This window comes from Fukomys damarensis, unplaced genomic scaffold (assembly GCF_012274545.1).
Source record: "Fukomys damarensis isolate Sample0158 unplaced genomic scaffold, DMR_v1.0_HiC HiC_scaffold_8, whole genome shotgun sequence".
Taxonomy (NCBI): domain Eukaryota; kingdom Metazoa; phylum Chordata; class Mammalia; order Rodentia; family Bathyergidae; genus Fukomys; species Fukomys damarensis.
In genome coordinates this window covers 3,348,778-3,365,270 of record NW_022900920.1, presented here as the reverse complement: position 1 = coordinate 3,365,270, position 16,493 = coordinate 3,348,778, and the positions used below count along the sequence as shown (strand labels likewise).

The following is a 16,493-nucleotide window of genomic DNA, read 5'->3' as shown; positions in this document are numbered from 1 at the left end:
CTCCCTTCACCCCCTCCTCCCCTCCCCATCTACAAACACTTTATTTTCATCTTTTCATTCTCTCACATTTTTTTCTTTTCCCTTTTTGTTCTTCCCCTACGTATCACACCTTCCCTACACCTTTAGCTCCTTTCCTCCCATTTCTAAATGTCAGTAATCTTATTAGAATCTTATGCATTGTTGCAGAATATTCACACCAGGGAAACTATTTGGTATTTACACATGTGGGACTTATTTATTTCACTTAGGAGTATATCTTCAATATGTATCCATTTTCCTATGAATGAATCTATTCTCTCGCTCTTTATGGCTGAGTAATATTCCATTTTATAGAAAAACCACAACTTCTTTATCCAGGGAAAAATGAAACTTTGAAAAAACATAACTTACAGGGGAAAGGTAGTACCAAATGAATTATTATCTTTAATAAATGGGAGAACTTACTATTTCAATATGATCACTGTAATGAAATTCTTTGTACTTTATATCTTTAAACTTTAAAGAACTTTAAAACTTTAAACAACTTGAAAAGGTATTTGTGCTGGAAAAAATGTCTAACAATAAGTGGGCTTGTTTAGTGGAAAAGACTGCATTTAAAATTTTTGACAGATGTTTCCAAACTATCTGTTAGAACTACTATTCACATTTTTAAAAACTTATTTAATAAGGGTGCAATATTTTAAAAAGCAACATTAGCCTTTTCACTGTAATTGGGTCTAAAGCCCCCACTATCCTCACTGACACTCAGTTTTCTCATAATTACTCTTTAGCCCAGAGTCTTCTGAAAGTGTTGTAATTTATACTTAGATATATTTTCTGGCTCTCATTCTCCTTCTACAGCTTCAGTTAAATGACAGACATTTCTGATGATTTCTTTACAACTCCCATCAACAATTTAGAAGGGTTCCTTTCTCCCCACAACCCTGCCAACATTTGTTATTGTCTGATTTCTTGATAGCAGCCATTCTTTGTGGGGTGAGGTGGAATCTCAGTGTTGTTTTCATCTGCATCTCTCGAATGACCAGTGATGTGGAACATTTTTTCATATATTTACTTGCTGCTTTTACTTCTTTTTCTGAGAAATGTCTGTTCATTTCAGATGCCCATTTTTTGAATCAGGTCTTTATATTTGTGGGGGCTGATTCTTTTGAGTTATTTATATATTCTAGGTAATAGTCCTTTGTCTGAGGAGCAGCTGCTAAAAATTTTTCCCACATTGTAGGCTGTCTTTTAGTTCTGTTGATGTATTTTTCTGCAGTGCAGAAGCTTTTTAATTAGTTGAGATCCCAGTTGTTGATTCTTTGTGCTAGTTCCCATGCTACTGAGGATCTGTTCATAAAGTCTTTTCCTATGCCAATGTCTTCAAGAGTTCTACCTAACTTATCTTCCAGCAAGTTTAAATATTTTTAAATATTTAGATCTTTAATCCACTTGGATTTTAGTTTAGTGCATGGTGAAAGATAAGGTCTAGTTTTAATCTTTGTTAGGTTGAAATCCAGTTTTTCCAACATCATTTTTAAAAGAGACTATCTTGCCTCCAGTGAGGATGGTCAGCTCCTTTGTCAAAAATGAGGTAGCTGAGTACATCTGGAGTTGCTTTTGTATCTTCCAGTGTGTTCCACTGATCCTCAGGTCTGTTTATTTGCCAGTACCATGTTGTTTTATCACAATGGATTTGTAGTATAATTTCAAATTGAGAATTGTTATATCTGCTGGCATGTCTCTGTTGCCTGAGATAGCTATTGCTATTCTAGGTCTCTTCTCGTTCGAAATGAATTTTTGGATTATTTTTTCTGGTTCTGTGAAATAAAGTGTTGGAATTTCAATCGGCATTGCATTGAATCTGTATAGCAGTTTTGGTAGTATGACCATTTTTACTATGTTGATTCGTCCTACCCAGGACCAGGGGATGTCTTTTCATTTTCTTATATCCTCTTCAATTTCCTTTTTCAGAGTGCTGTAGTTTTCAGTGCAGAGGTCTTTTGCTTCTTTTCTTAGATTGATTCCTAGATACTTCAATTTTTTTTGGATGCCATTGTGAAAGGAATTGTTTCCCTAATTTCTCTCTCAGTGAGTCTGTTATTTGTGTACAAGAAGGCCATTGATTTTCGAGTGTTGACCTTGTATCCAACTACTCTGATAAAAGTGTCAATAAGTCTAGAAGTCTTTTGGTGGAATTTTTTGGCTCTTCAATGTAGAGTATCATATCAGCAAATAATGACAGTTTAACTTCTTCCTTTCCTATCTTTATGACTTAAATTTCTTTCTTTTGTCTAATTGCTGCTCCTCAGACAAAGGGCTCTTATCTAGAATATATAAAGAACTCAAAACAATAACCCCCCCCAAATATAAAGACCTGGATTCAAAAATGGGCATCTGAAATGCACAGACATTTCTCAGACAAAGAAGTAAAAGCATCAAGTAAATATATGAAAAAATGTTCTTGACATTTATGTCCTTTTATATTTTCCAAATATCGAGGAAACCTATGAGAATTTACATATAGGTCCTGTGAGGCGGTGCTTGGGTTCCACACTTCAGTGGACATCAGGCATAGGCCATCCTATTGAAAACCTGCTCAAGTTCTCACAAGTCCATGTGCATGAATTTGGGTACTGTTCTGTGCGTGTCTTCTAGGATCTTGTAATTAATAGGTCTTGCCTACTTCCCCACCCAGCTTTATCATGCTCTAATCTCCTATTCTATTTCGTCCTGAGAGACACAAATCCCTGTAATTTCTTATGGTGTGCTGAGTTAGTGGAGTTCTCTGTCTCCTACATCTTCTTCAAGCCAGAGGAATCTGTAGACCCTACCTACTGGTGATTATGTGCTCTCCATCCACCTGAGGAGCTTTGGCTCACTGGCTGGGTTGAAGAAAGGTAAACATGTCAGAAAATGATAAAAGAGTTAGTGAGCATTTAGCTTCACTAGTGCTCCAAATAGAAGCAAGTCAGATTTCCAGGCTTCCTATAGCAGCACTGGAGTCTGGTTTTTTTTTTTTTTTTTTTTTTTTTTTTTTTTTTGGTACCAGGGATAGAACTCAGGTCCGTGTACTTGGAGGCAGGCAGTGGCACCACTGAGCTAAATCCTCAGCCCCTGGAGTCTTGATTTTTTGAAGAGAATTATCAAGTCTTCCATAGACTCACAGCAGCAGCTTTCTCCATTTTGGCTTTTGTTGGTCAGTGACTGTCCCCTCTCCCCAAGCTCTTTTTATTTTAATTAATCTTATTTTATTAGTACAATTTAGATATACACTATAATGACACTCATCATTGGGAATTTGTATCTTTATGTAATCTTGGTTCTTATTTTTTCCCCATTCCCCTGCCCTCCCTTCAACCCCTCCACCCCTACCTATCTACAAAAACTTTGTTTCCATTTTTTCTTTTTCTCATGTTAATTCCATTTCCATCTTTCTTTTCACCTACCCCTTGAACTTCCCCTTCCACTTTGCATCTTTTCTCCCTATTTCACACTTATGTATTATGCCTTTTAGTCATATTTACACTTTCAGTTTCTCACACAAGAAACTATTTGATATTTACATGTGTGTCCTATTCATTTCATTTAAGTGTATCACCTCAATGTGCATCCATTTAACTATAAATATTTTTAGTTTCTCATTCTTTATTACTGAGTAGCACTCCATTTTATATAAAAAACAAAACAAAACAAAAAAGCACATTTCTTTATCCAGTATCCTGCTGATGGGCAATTGGGCTGCTTCCAAGTTTTAGCTATCATGAATTGTGCTACTATGAACATGGGTGCACATATATCATTGTGGTAGGAGTCTTTTAATTCTTTGGAAAAGACACCCAGCAGGAGAATAGAAGGGTGAATTGAGGCCTCCAATCATACTTCTATGAGGAACCTCCATACTGATTTCCACAGTGGTTGCATCAGTCTACACTCTTAGCAGCTGTGGAGCAGGGTTCCTCTTCCTCCAAAGCCCTGCCAGCAAGTTATTGGTTGATTTCATGATAGCAGCCATTCTTTCTGGGGTGAGGTGGAATCTCAGTGTTGCCTTCATCTGCATCTCTTGAATGGCCAATGATTTAAACATTTTTCATATGTTTATTTGTTGTTTCTACTGCTTTGTCTGAGAAACATCTGTTCATTTCAGTTGCCCATTTTTGGATTGGGTCTTTAAATTTGGGAGGTCTGGTTTTTAAAGTTCATTATATATTCTAGATAGTAGACTTTTGTCTGAAGAAGAGCTGGTGAAAAGTTTTGCCCATATTGTGGGTTGTCTCTTCACACTATTGGTTGTTTCTCTTGTTGTGCAGAATTATTTTAATAAGAAGAGATCCCACTTGTTGATTTTTTTATGCTAGTTCATGAGCAACTGAAGTTTTGTTCATAAAATCATTTCCTACACCAATATCTTCAAGAGTTCTACCTAACCTCTCTTTCAGCTGGTTTATTGTTTCTGTTTTAATATTTAGATCTTTAATCCATTTTGATTTTAGTTTAGTGCATGGTGAGAGATATAGGTCTAGTTTTAATCTTTGGCAAGTTGAAGCCCAGTTTCTCCATTTAATAAAACATTTATTAAAGAGGCTATCTTTCATCAAGTGAGGGTATTTGGTTCCTTTGACAAAGATGAGGTGGCTGAGTATGTCTGGAATTCTTCTGCAACTTCTAATCTGTTCTGCTGATCCTCAGGTCTGTTTCTTTGCCAGTACCATGCTATTTTTATCACAGTAGCTTTGTAGTATAGTTTTAAGTCAGGGCTTGTGATACCCCCACCTTGTCTTTATTGCCTAGAATTACTTTTGATATTCTAGGTCTTTTATTCCAAATGAATTTTTGGATTGTTTTCTCAAGGTCTGTGAAGTATGCTGCTGGGATTTTAATTGGGATTGCATTGAATATATATATAGCAGTTTTGGAAGTATGGACATTTTCAGTATGTTGATTCTTCTTACCCAGGAGCAAGGGATGTCTTTTCACTTTCTGATATCTTCTTCATTCTCTTTTTTCAGAGTGTTGTAGTCTTTGGAGTAGAGGTCATTGATTTCTTTCATTAGGTGGATTCCTAAGTATTTCAATTTTTTGGATGCTATTATGAAAAGAATTGTTTGCCACTCTTCTCTCTGAGTCTTTCTTGTGTGTGTGTACAGGAAAGCTATTGATTTTTTGTGTTGACCTTATATCCAGCTACACTGCTGAATTTGGTTATTAAGTCTGGAAGACTTTTGGTAAAGTTTGTGGGGTCTTCTAAATAGAGTATCATGTCATCTGCAAATAATGACAGTTTGACTTCTTCATTTCCTATCTTTATTCCTTTTATTTCTTTCTCTTGTCTAATTGCCATGGCTAATGTTTCCAAAACTATATTGAATTACAGTGGTGATGAGGACATCTTTGTCTTGTTTCTGATTTTCCTCTCTCAAAGTTCTTACAAGCACAGCTTCTCCAAGATGGACAGTAGGTGGTCCCCCTGGAACAGTAGCTGGCAGGACCATGTTTCCATAAATTTGGATAGCGTATTGTCCTTGGACTAGATTAATGAGATATTGTGAATCTTGTGGTTTCTGTCTACCATCATATAAGAAGGTAGAAATGGCCTCCCACATAACTTTTCAAATGGGCTTAAACATAGCCTGGTTTTGAGCATGTTATGAACCCTCAGGAGCACTTTTGGTAGCACTTGGAGCCAGGACTTATATGCCTCTTGGCAAAGTTTTTCCAGAGCTCATTTTAGCGGCTGGTTGGCTCTCTCTAACTTTCCAGAATATTGAGGCCCACTTCCCCTGTACAATTTTTATAGCTTGTTACTATGTCCCTTGAGGAAGGACCAGAATGGCTTCTCAGGAACTGGGAATAGGGTTAGATCCTTGAGGTGCTTTAGGACTGTCCTTTTTGCCACCCTATCAGGCTTCTGATTTCCCAAGACTTCAGACAACAAAGTTTTTTTGGTGCCTTTTACATAGTGCGATGGCAAACTTCCTGGGAAGATGGACTGCCTATAAGAATTGTAGAATTTCCTGCTTGTGCCTTATAGATGATTGACAAGACCACTTCCATTACTGAATCATACATCCTCATCATTTTGGAGGGCAGGTCACTGATATCCTGCCTGCTTGAATAGGTGTAGGAGATCACTTGTTCACAAGAGTGGCTAACTTCTGGGCCTGTAGGCAACAAAGAAGCAGGGTTAATAGTAGTGCAATTTTTTTTATAAAAACTCAGGGGTATCTAAAAGCATGGCTTGATACTTAGTGAGCTATTCCCCTGTTGACTACAAGTAACCTCTTGTCTCCAAAATAGTTCTGACCTGTTGGAGAGTCTGGACTGCTAGTATCTTTCCCAAAGTTAACTGTGCAGCTTCTTTAGTTAGTACAGCTGCAAGGAATCTCTGCTTTGGTTTCCTCTCAACCCAAACTATGGCTATAGATCCAAAGGAGAGTTTTCTAAACAAGACAAAACAGAATGAAGTAATTGAATTGGCTCACCCATGAAGTCCAAGATTACCCAGGTTTCCTCAGAGGAGACAGATGTCATTGGATAGGGGCATTTCATATTTCCCTGAGCCTCTTCAGTAAATGAAAGTTTTGACTGGCCTACCCCTGTCCAAGAGAAGGGATAGTTAAACTTCCAGGGCCATGAGTCAAGCATATTGGCTGCCTCAAACTTGGGGCAGGGCCTAGGCAGTGACTTGGTGAAGTCATGTACCCCGTTTGCAGCATTCTTAAACTTGAAACAGGAACCTCAATTGTCCCTGGATTTTCCCTTAGATGATTTGAGTGTTTAAAATATTGCCAAATGTGACAGTTATGTAACCTGAGCCTTTTTCTTTTGCCCCTCATCAGGATCCAGATTGTTGAACAGAAAATGCCAAGCCCAGCAATTGGGCCATAGGTGTCTTTGGTTCCTCTGAAGATTTTGTAGTCTATGTTGAATATTTAGGGCTGATTGACAGATGAAATGGTGTCCTACTAATACTTCTCCCAACCTGTAAGATGGTTTTATATTAGTGTATTTATGAAAGTTTCAATATACCTCTTTACCTCCCTGGGAAAAGCAGCTAGCATATGAGATATTCTTCATCCATAACTAGTATTATAGTTGCAGTTTAGTTCTGTTGAAGGGAAAATAACCTCTCCAGGGTGGTATCCTTTCCTTTTATAGTTACTAGCCTTGTTCAGAATTATTTGTCTTTCATCTAGGATACTGTAAGTGGCTAAGATGAATTGGACATATCACTATGATAAATCAAAAGCAAGAGTCAAGTCCAAGTTTGAAACCCATTTACAAACTTACTAGATGACAGTTGGCCTATTTGTTCTTTATACTGCTGGACATCAGCAACTGAAAAAGGGACCTGCACTGAAGTATTCTCTCCCACCTCTGAGACTTCTCTTAGTGGCAAGATAAGTTCTGAATTAGAGTTGTAAGAAGCACTACTTCAGGTTTAACCTGCAGGGCTTAAAGCTGTCTAAGATGCATGATGAGGGGCTAAAGAATGCTGGGCTCCCCTGGGGCACTAGGCTCTAATGGAGTTCCTGAGTCACTGGGAGGGGATGAACTTGATTTATTGGCCTGGGGACTATAAGGAAGAGGTCAAGGAAACCTCTCAGGCCCATCAAACAGATGGAACCCACATTCCTCTGAGAGATAAGTGGGGGTTTCAGGACAGGGTCATCCAGAATATCTTTCTCTTCCTTGGGGACCACTCTAAACACCTTAGTTCCTGAGCATTCCCTTTGATAGAAGGTCATAAAGGACTGATCATAAGGCATTTCATTCCACCTTGTATGTTTTAGGCAGAAATGCTGTAACTAGAGAATAATATTATGATTTAAAGCGCCATCCATACACATCTCTCACCACCTCCCAATTTGTACTGAAACCAAACCATAAACAGGGTCAAACCTTTCTCACTTGTCAAGAATATAGCCTAGTGGCAATGTCAGTGAAATCCACATGGTGGCAAAGTCCTACAGGTTTCCTATTGGCTTGGCTTGAGCCTATAGAGAGAAGGAGATAACTGGGTCTTGACTCCTAGGATGGTATCCCATGCAGAAGGAAGACACCCAAGAGTTTCACAAGACCTCCCTTGTGAGACCCTAACATAGACTAGGCAGACAGATGTCTCTAAGTGATGTCAACATCATTAAACACAGAAGAAAGCCCCCTGGCAGCTTTTGTCTCTATATTTGGACCCATTAACTCATTACGGAGAAAGGGGCAAAGCCACTGATTGGCCTTACCTTGTCCTTTAACTCCCATGAAGTAAGGGTGGAACTGTGCCAAACAAAGTTCCCCCAGTCACTTAGTGGAGCCTCTTGATGGTCCAACTTGTATTCCAAATCCTCTGATGACTACTTAACGAGAATGGAGCCAATTATGTAAACTGTCTATTGTATTTGCTCCAATAGTAAAATGGCTAAGAACAGGGATGGCTCTGCTCTTGTATACACAAAGACTCTTAAATTTTATAAGCTGTCCATTTGTTCCACTCAGGTCATCAGGCATAGGATTTTATATTGTCTGCACTTAAGGGAGAAATTCAGCTGGGAGGCTATAGCCTCAAGAGAGATTTAAAACCTAGAAGAAATGGGTAAACCAAAGCTGGCTTGAACAGGCCCTCCCTCCGCACTGCCTCTCACAAATCCTAGGCATTTCTTTTCAAAATGAACAACTTTTTCTCTTCCACAGAAGAGAGCCACAGTGTCAATTAAAATAATTTTTTAAAAAAGAGGTTCCTCTCTCTTTTTCTTCAAAATCAGAGACTTAGTTCATAAGTTAGGGAGAAAGGAAGGAAGGAAGGAAGGAAGGAAGGAAGGAAGGAAGGAAGGAAGGGAGGGAGGGAGGGAGGGAGGGAGGGAGGAAGAGAGACGGTAGCAGTTGACATAAGTGAGTGTTTCGCTAAATAATCCCATGCATGCTCTAAGGGTGCTCAGGGTGTGGCATGCTTAAACCTAGGATCACACAAAAACACAAGCCAAGAAAAAAAATATTTACAAAACCAGGGTAAGCAGAGGCCAGGTTAATTTCAAAGAGTGTGTGTTAGGGAGAGGTAAACAAAGACAACACAAACCAATAAATACAAGCCATTCACAAAACTGGGGTAAGCAAGGACCAGGTTAATTGCCAGAAAGAGTAGCAAAGTAAACAAACAAACATGCAGACAAGGACCTGAAAAATGAGTACAAAGCAGCTAGATAGAGAAAAGCCCACATTCCCTTCCCCTATCCATATGGCCAGGACTGGAAGCCCCAGTACCTTGAGAAGAGTCTCTCAATTCCCAGCTTAGGGGAAAGCATGAAGGAAAGAAAGAAGCAAAAAAATCCTCTCAGAAAGAAGCAAAAGTTGTGCACAACATGAGTCTTACCTTGCTCTCCAGTACCTGAGCTTTAGTCATGAATGGCTACACCAAAATGTAATCCGGTAGCTCCTTCTCAAAGTGGCTTGTGAAGTAAACATTACTGAAGCCAGGTGTTGTGGTGCACACCTGTAATCTCAGCACTGTGGAGGCTAAGGTAGGAGGATCGCCATAAATTCAAGGCCAGCTTGGCCTATATAGTGAGTCCAAGGCCCACCCGAACTACCTAGCAAGACCCTGTCTCAAAAAAGAGTGTTACTGAGTTTAGGGTTGCTCATCTCTCCTTCCAGGTTCTTATCATCTCAAAGAATTGAAATAAATGACCAAAAGGCAGTAGCAAAGTTTAAGTAAAAGTGAAGAGTGAAAAACTGGCTCTGCAGAGTGGCCCAAATAAAAGAGGAAAGAGCAAGATAAATGGCATATCCTGGAGGACACAGGATTTGCTATCATGAGGAAGCCATCATAGCAAGCTCTTTTTGGTGTCTGTGTCCTATTTTTATATTGTCTAAATCTCAAGGAAACCCTTGAGAATGTCTACATATGGCTCCCGAGAGGGAGTGCTGGGATCCCAGATTCAGGCTGAGGTCAGATCTAGGCCATTTTATTGAAAACCTGCTCAAGTTCTCACAAGTCCACATTGCAGAGATTTGAAAATTGTTCTGCACATGTGTTCTGAGATCTCGTAATTAATAGGGCTTACCTATTTCCCCTGCCACCTTTGTCACACCTAATCTCCTACCTCTCTTCAGTTTAAAACTAAAAAACTTTTTGGACAACCAATCTTGCAAAGAATTTTAAAAAAAAGAGCAGTTAACTTCCTTTCTTAAAATTAATACTATTTTGGGCCAGGGATTTAGCTCAGTGGTACTGCTGCCTGCCTTGCAAGACCAAGGTCCCAAGTTCAATCCCCATTACAAACAAATAAACAAACATACAAACACATTATTTTAACCTTGGTTATGAATTTGCACTTTATAAGACAAATATGTAAGACAAATATAATGAGCTTTGTCAATTAAATGGTTTCATAAAAATCATACATAATTTTTCAAAAGGTAAGCTCTTCATGTGTAATTTAAATAAAGGTTAGTATTTACTTCAGTTAATATTATTTTGTATATTAAAATGTATTAATGGTGTTAAATAGAAATCAACTAAAGCTATAGGACAAAGCAATATTAGTGAAATTATAGCCTAAGATACAATTTACGGGAGACCTCAAAAGTACTACTTTTTTACTGAGTGGTATGTAGATAATTATTATTGTATTGATCTGTTCATTTTATGATCACTTTAATGTGCCTATAAATGTATTCTAATTTTGTCATTTGGAATTAAAAATACATTTTTTCTTTAATATGAAACCTGTGCCCTTTTTATTTTTGGCCTAGTAATTTAATTCTGGTTAGAATATGAAAGAGTCACATGGATTTTATTTTCAAATGAAATGAGATAATGTACTTTCTTGTTCTTGTTGCATCTTAAAAGATTCTTTTGCACAAGTGTAAGAAGGTGAAGATGGCAGCCTTGCTATCTTGCTTGAAAAATTGACATAGTTTCAGTTTAATTATTATGATTCTACTTTCAAGGACTAAAGATCTATAACCAAGTTGCTCATGGGTCACCTTTGGTCATGCTACATCATCTATTGTAGAACTTCAAGTGGCCACTTTTGGAACCTTAGTGTTTCATAGAACCCCACTTGAGAAACTCTGCTTTAAGGACTTGGATAATGAATACTAGGATAATGTGAGCCTCTGTACATAATTATCAATATAATTATGTATCTTTTACAACTTACAACTATATATCACCTCATGTTGTTCAAAAGGTATGTTATCCATTAGGATACACTGCCTATACCGTTAGGAAATGCTAAAGGACAAATAATATGTTTAAAAGAGGAATATGGGTATGCCAAATGAAACCAATTACAGCAAAATTCAGTGAGACAGAAAGTTCTATAATCAATAGAACTAACTGACATAAGCAAAGCACTTTTGATAAAAATAGACCTAAAGTCAGGAGTCAGGCATATGGGTGAATTGTAGAGGCCTTGAGCTAAGGAAGAAAATGGTTTTGAAAATCTCCTAAGATTTTGAAGAAGGAATGTAGCTGATGAAATTGATCAAGAAAATAAATTGAAGGATGGGAAGAATTTAGAAGCAGGCGAGTACAGACATTGTAGTAATTCATGCAAATGGGAGTGAGACCAAGACAAGGATGGTGGTGAAAGAAATGAAAAAATGAGATAGGCATGAGACACATGATTTTAGAGTTAATGATATCTCAGATCAACCCAACAATGAGCAAATTTTTAGTGATGATTATGATATATCTATTCTCAGAAATATTAGAAGTTTATACTTAGTGACATTTTGGAAGTCCTGATAGGCTGAATTATTTTCTAAGACTGACTAGTCAGTCATCTTTCCTGGCTTTGTACTCTGATACTCTTACTGTTATGGCATGCAGAAGTATAGACCCAATGGTCTCAGATTGTCTCATTTTTTCCAGAAAAGTTCGAAATCTAGTTACTCTGTGGAGTCTTCTCATATTAAACATCAGTAGTTAAATTTTTGTTAACAAATAAATTGCATTGTGGATGTGATATGATTGCCAACTCACATTTGTCTGGAGTTCTGTGTACTGCCTTTAAAAAAAAAAAAAGCACTAGGAATCAAACACAGTGCTTTGTGCCTGATAAGGAAGCACACTATCAATGAGCTATACCTCCAACACCTTATGTGCTTCTTTCTAAAATCGCCTTGAATTGCATCCTAGACCAAAAGATGAGCCCTCTTTGAATCCTGTGTGACTGTGTTAGCAGGAAGTTTATAGAAAGACTTTTTATAGTAGCTACTATTTTCTCTTTGCACCAACCTTGATTTAAAAATTAAAAGCTTTTCTCTGCTTCTTCCCAGCCAGGTCTCTAGATAAACTTTATAACTTTGCTGATTGCTCTGGACTCCACCTGATATTTGCTCTAAATGCACTGCGTCGTAATCCCAATAACTCCTGGAACAGTTCTAGTGCTCTGAGTCTGTTGAAGTACAGTGCCAGCAAAAAGTACAACATATCTTGGGAACTGGGAAATGGTAAGTAAGGATGTTATTTCCTCTAAATTCACAAGATAAGGGGGAAGGGTAAAATGGCTTGGGATAGTCTAGTCCCTAGTTAGGTTAATTTGAGTTTCATTTTCTTGTGAAAATTCTTTTTCAATGACCTCATTATTAGTGTAGCAGAATACAAAATAAACATACAGTAATCAATAACATTGCTATGAAGTTGGTTATTAATTCTACGAGTCTTTTGATGGTGTTTTTGGGTCTTGTCAGTAAAACACCATGCCATCTGAAAGTAATAATACTTTGACTTCATCATTTTCTGTACATATCCCTTTTCTTTCTTTCTCTTGCCTTACTTCTCTGGCTAATATTGCAAGGACTATGTGAAAAGGAAGACTTTCATTTTTACCCATATAATATGTTATTGGCAGTAGGATGGTAAAAAATGGCTTTTGTTAGATTGAGACAAGGTCCATCTAAGCCTATTTTCTTCAGGTTTTTTTTTTTTAAACTATGAATGGATGGTGGACTTTTGTCAAAGGCTTTTTCTGCAACTAGCGAGATAATCATGTGATTTTTGTCCTTGCTTCAGTAATTCATCAATAATTGATGATGAATTACATTTATTGATTTGTACACTTTGAACCATTCTTTTTTAAAATTAATTTTATTGGTACAGAAATTTTCACAAGAAAATGAAGCATAAATTAACCTAACTAGAGAAGTGAAATACCTCTACCATGAGTATTATCTTACTCTGAAAAAAAAAACCAAATTGAGGAGGATATTAGAAATAGAAAAGTATCTTCTGCTCCATGATTGGCAAAATAAATATAATAAAAATTCCTATATTTCCAAAATTGATAAGGTATCTCTCATTAATTGATCATCGATCACAGCCCTGTCCTCTGGATCTAACACTCTGTCTTCCCTTGGGTGGCTTCTGCTATTCATACTTCCAATATTGTTAATCCCCTGGATTTCTATTTGGAACTTTTAAAATGGACTCCTATTGTTTTCTATGCTGTGCATTCATGTTCTCATCTCATTCTCTAGCTCTACTCGATTTTTATTAGTGTCTTCTCTAGATTCACTGGTACTTTGTTTCCTTTCGGTCATTATGTGATTAGTGATGTCTGCTTTAAATTCACCAAGCACTTTACTGACTGAATTGTTTTACCTCCATTGATACTCTTAGATCTTTCTGCTGTGTAGCTTATGATTTCCTTCTCTGGAGGCCCCTGAACCTATTTTGGGGGAGTTGGGAGTTTTTTGAGGCATTTTGTTCCCTTGTTTTTTCAGGTCTCCCTCTCCCTCTCGGTCTCCCTCTCCCTCTTCCTCTCCCTCTTCCTCCCTCTCTCCGTGTGTGTGTGTGTGTGTCTGTGTGTGTGTGTGTCTGTGTGTGTGCACACATGTGTATGTGCATGCATGCACATGTGTATTTTGTGCTGAAGTTTGCTGCTGCTTTGTCCCAGTGAATTGTTCTTGAGCATGGGCCACAGTGTTGCTTATGACTCCCAGGCAATCCAGATATCAGCATAAGAGAATACCAATTGACAGCAACTGCTATGGCACTTTGGTGATAGTGATAAAGTGAACCACCACATTGGATTCATATCAATTAGATATTGACAAAGAACTACTCATGAACTGCCCTTAACTAGAACAAAGAAGTCTAGGATTTTAGTGAAGACACTTAGGCCAACCATATATTGACCTATAGTAATTCAGACTACTAGTTTCTGCTGGATGTAGCCAGTGGTGCAAGAAGTCAAGCATACAACTGGACTAAATGCCTTCTCCTCCAGGTTCACCATCTCTGAAAATTACACCCACAAAAAATACAGGTCCCATGATCTTCTTGGCCTGATCCTGGGCCTTCTAGAGTATTCCAGGAGGATTCTCCAAACCTGTCTCGTAAGGTTGTCTCTTACCTGAAGTCTAGTACGGTAATACCTCAGTCCCGTAGTGAAACTCTATTCCCAGGTGTTCTGCTCTTCTGCCATAAGTTCATTCTTTTGTCACCTCTTCTGTCCTCTGCCATATAGAACCCAAGAGCAGAGCCGGCTAGGATTTGATGGCCCATTCTCTTGATATCTGGCTTGGCAAGAGTCAACAGAGGGCAGAGCCTTGCAAGTCCTCTCTCCTTCTGACACCCACATGGATTGTACAAGCCTTGAGGGGTGCTCTGTCCTTCTCCTTTCTGTGTGGGTCAGTGTACAGTGTCTGGATGGGCAGCAGCATTGGCAGGAAGGGTGTGTAGGTCTTCTGTCCTTCTGCCTCTGCATGTTGACGTGTGAGGCCTGGGAAGGCAGTGGTGGCAGCGGGGGCGGTGCAGATCCTCTGTCCCACTGCCTTCTGAGTGAGTTGCTGTGTGGTCCCCAGGTAGGCAGTAGCAGGGGAAAGTAATTTTGGAGAGAGAGTGAAGAGTGCAGGAACTGGGTAATAAATGGCCTCACTTTGGTCTTGCTTCATTTGTTTCCTTTGCAAAATACTGGTATGTAACTGAAATTGTTTTGTGAAAATCCCCAACTAGTTATGCTAAGCCTACAGCAATTAAAACTTACCTATGAGGGACTGATGGAGACAATTCCTCTAGAGTTTTTGAAATTTCTGAGTGTGTAAGAATGTTTAATTAAATCTCTTCCATTGTTATAACTAGTGATTTGGTAGCAGGGTTTTGTACATAGGTATATCTCTTCCACACAATAAAAAGCTTACCCTTCCCCATCCACCTCTTTCCTTTAGCTATGCTAAATAGCACAGAGATGGAACTAATTACCTTAAATCAGTGTGATTTAGTCATTTTAGCTGCAGGACACTTGATGTCCTTAATCAAGGACATCACTGACACTTGATAAGCCTATCATCTTATTAAATTAATTTTCAAGACAAAAAAAACAAAGAATCATTTATGAGGAGGAAAAAGGCATGTAACAGATAATACAATAAGAAATAGGTAAGAATAGACAGGAAAATAGCCAAATCTATGAATTTTAAAATGTGGACAGTATCTAGTAATGTTTTTATGATCATTCTATAGGTAATTTAAAAATATCTAGTATACAGTTTTTTTTCTTCCCTCTATTCCTTTAAAAGGGTCATTTCAATTTTTTGTAATGACTTTAAAAAATGATCAGTATACCTCAACTTAACTCTTGGGGATTGAAGTTTTTATTTTTCTGTTTCCCCTAATTTGTTTCATAGCTACCAATACAGTAGTTTTTCTTGCATTAGAATCTTCCTTTAGACAAACAGCATATTCTGCTCACAATTATCCTGTGTTGTATATTCAGCCCCTTTCCTGAATTATTATGTGCATGGCCATTGTCTGCATTGCTGTTCTTCTGGCCTAGACTTGTTTCTGTTTAAAAAATTTATTTTATTAGCACATTTTAGATATACATAATGATAACATTAATCATATGGAATTTGTTCCTGTACATGATAGATCTTAACTCTTTTTTCCCTTTCTCCTCTCTTCAACCCTTCACTCCTTATTAAACTTACTTACAGCGTTTTAAAAAATTTTTCCTTCTATTCTCTTTTTTTCTTCCTCTCTCATTCCTTTCCCGCTCCCCCTCCTTAGTTCCTCTTCCTATTTCCACATTTTCTGTTTCACAATATTATACATTTTGGTCCTTATTTACATTTCTGATTTCTTACAACAGAGAGACAATGCAATATTTACATGTGCGTCTGACATACTTCACCAAAGAGTATGGATATAAATAAGGGACATCCATTTACCAAGAACTGTCTGAAGTTTATCCTTCTTTATGGCACAGCATTACTCCATTGTATAAATCTTTATCCATTCATCAGTTGATGGATGTTTTGACTGTTTCCAAAATTTAGCAATTACAAACTGTGCTGCTCTAAACATGGGTGTACATATATTGCTATGGTGTGATGCTTTTAATTCTTTCAGGAAGATACCAAAGAGAATAGCTGAGTCAAATGAAGCTTCCAGTTTTAGTCTTTGAAGAACCTCCACAGATTTCCATAGTAGTTGCACCAGTCTACACTCACACTAAGAGTAGAGAAAGATCCCCACAGCCCCACCAACATTTGTTATTGGGTGATTTTTT

General features: G+C 37.8%; 1 protein-coding gene across 3 annotated transcripts in view; it reads left to right on the top strand.

Moving 5' to 3' along the window:
- The window catches only part of Hpse2 (heparanase 2 (inactive)), a 770,839-nt gene that overhangs the window by 457,401 nt on the left and 296,945 nt on the right, over positions 1-16,493 (top strand). The window contains exon 4 of one of the 3 annotated variants that reach the window (XM_010638521.2): positions 12,259-12,432. The exons of the other annotated variants lie outside the window; for them this stretch is intronic. Within the exon in view, the coding sequence (XP_010636823.1) occupies positions 12,259-12,432 (174 nt within the window). The remainder of the gene's footprint in view (positions 1-12,258; positions 12,433-16,493) is intronic. 3 annotated transcript variants of the gene reach the window in all.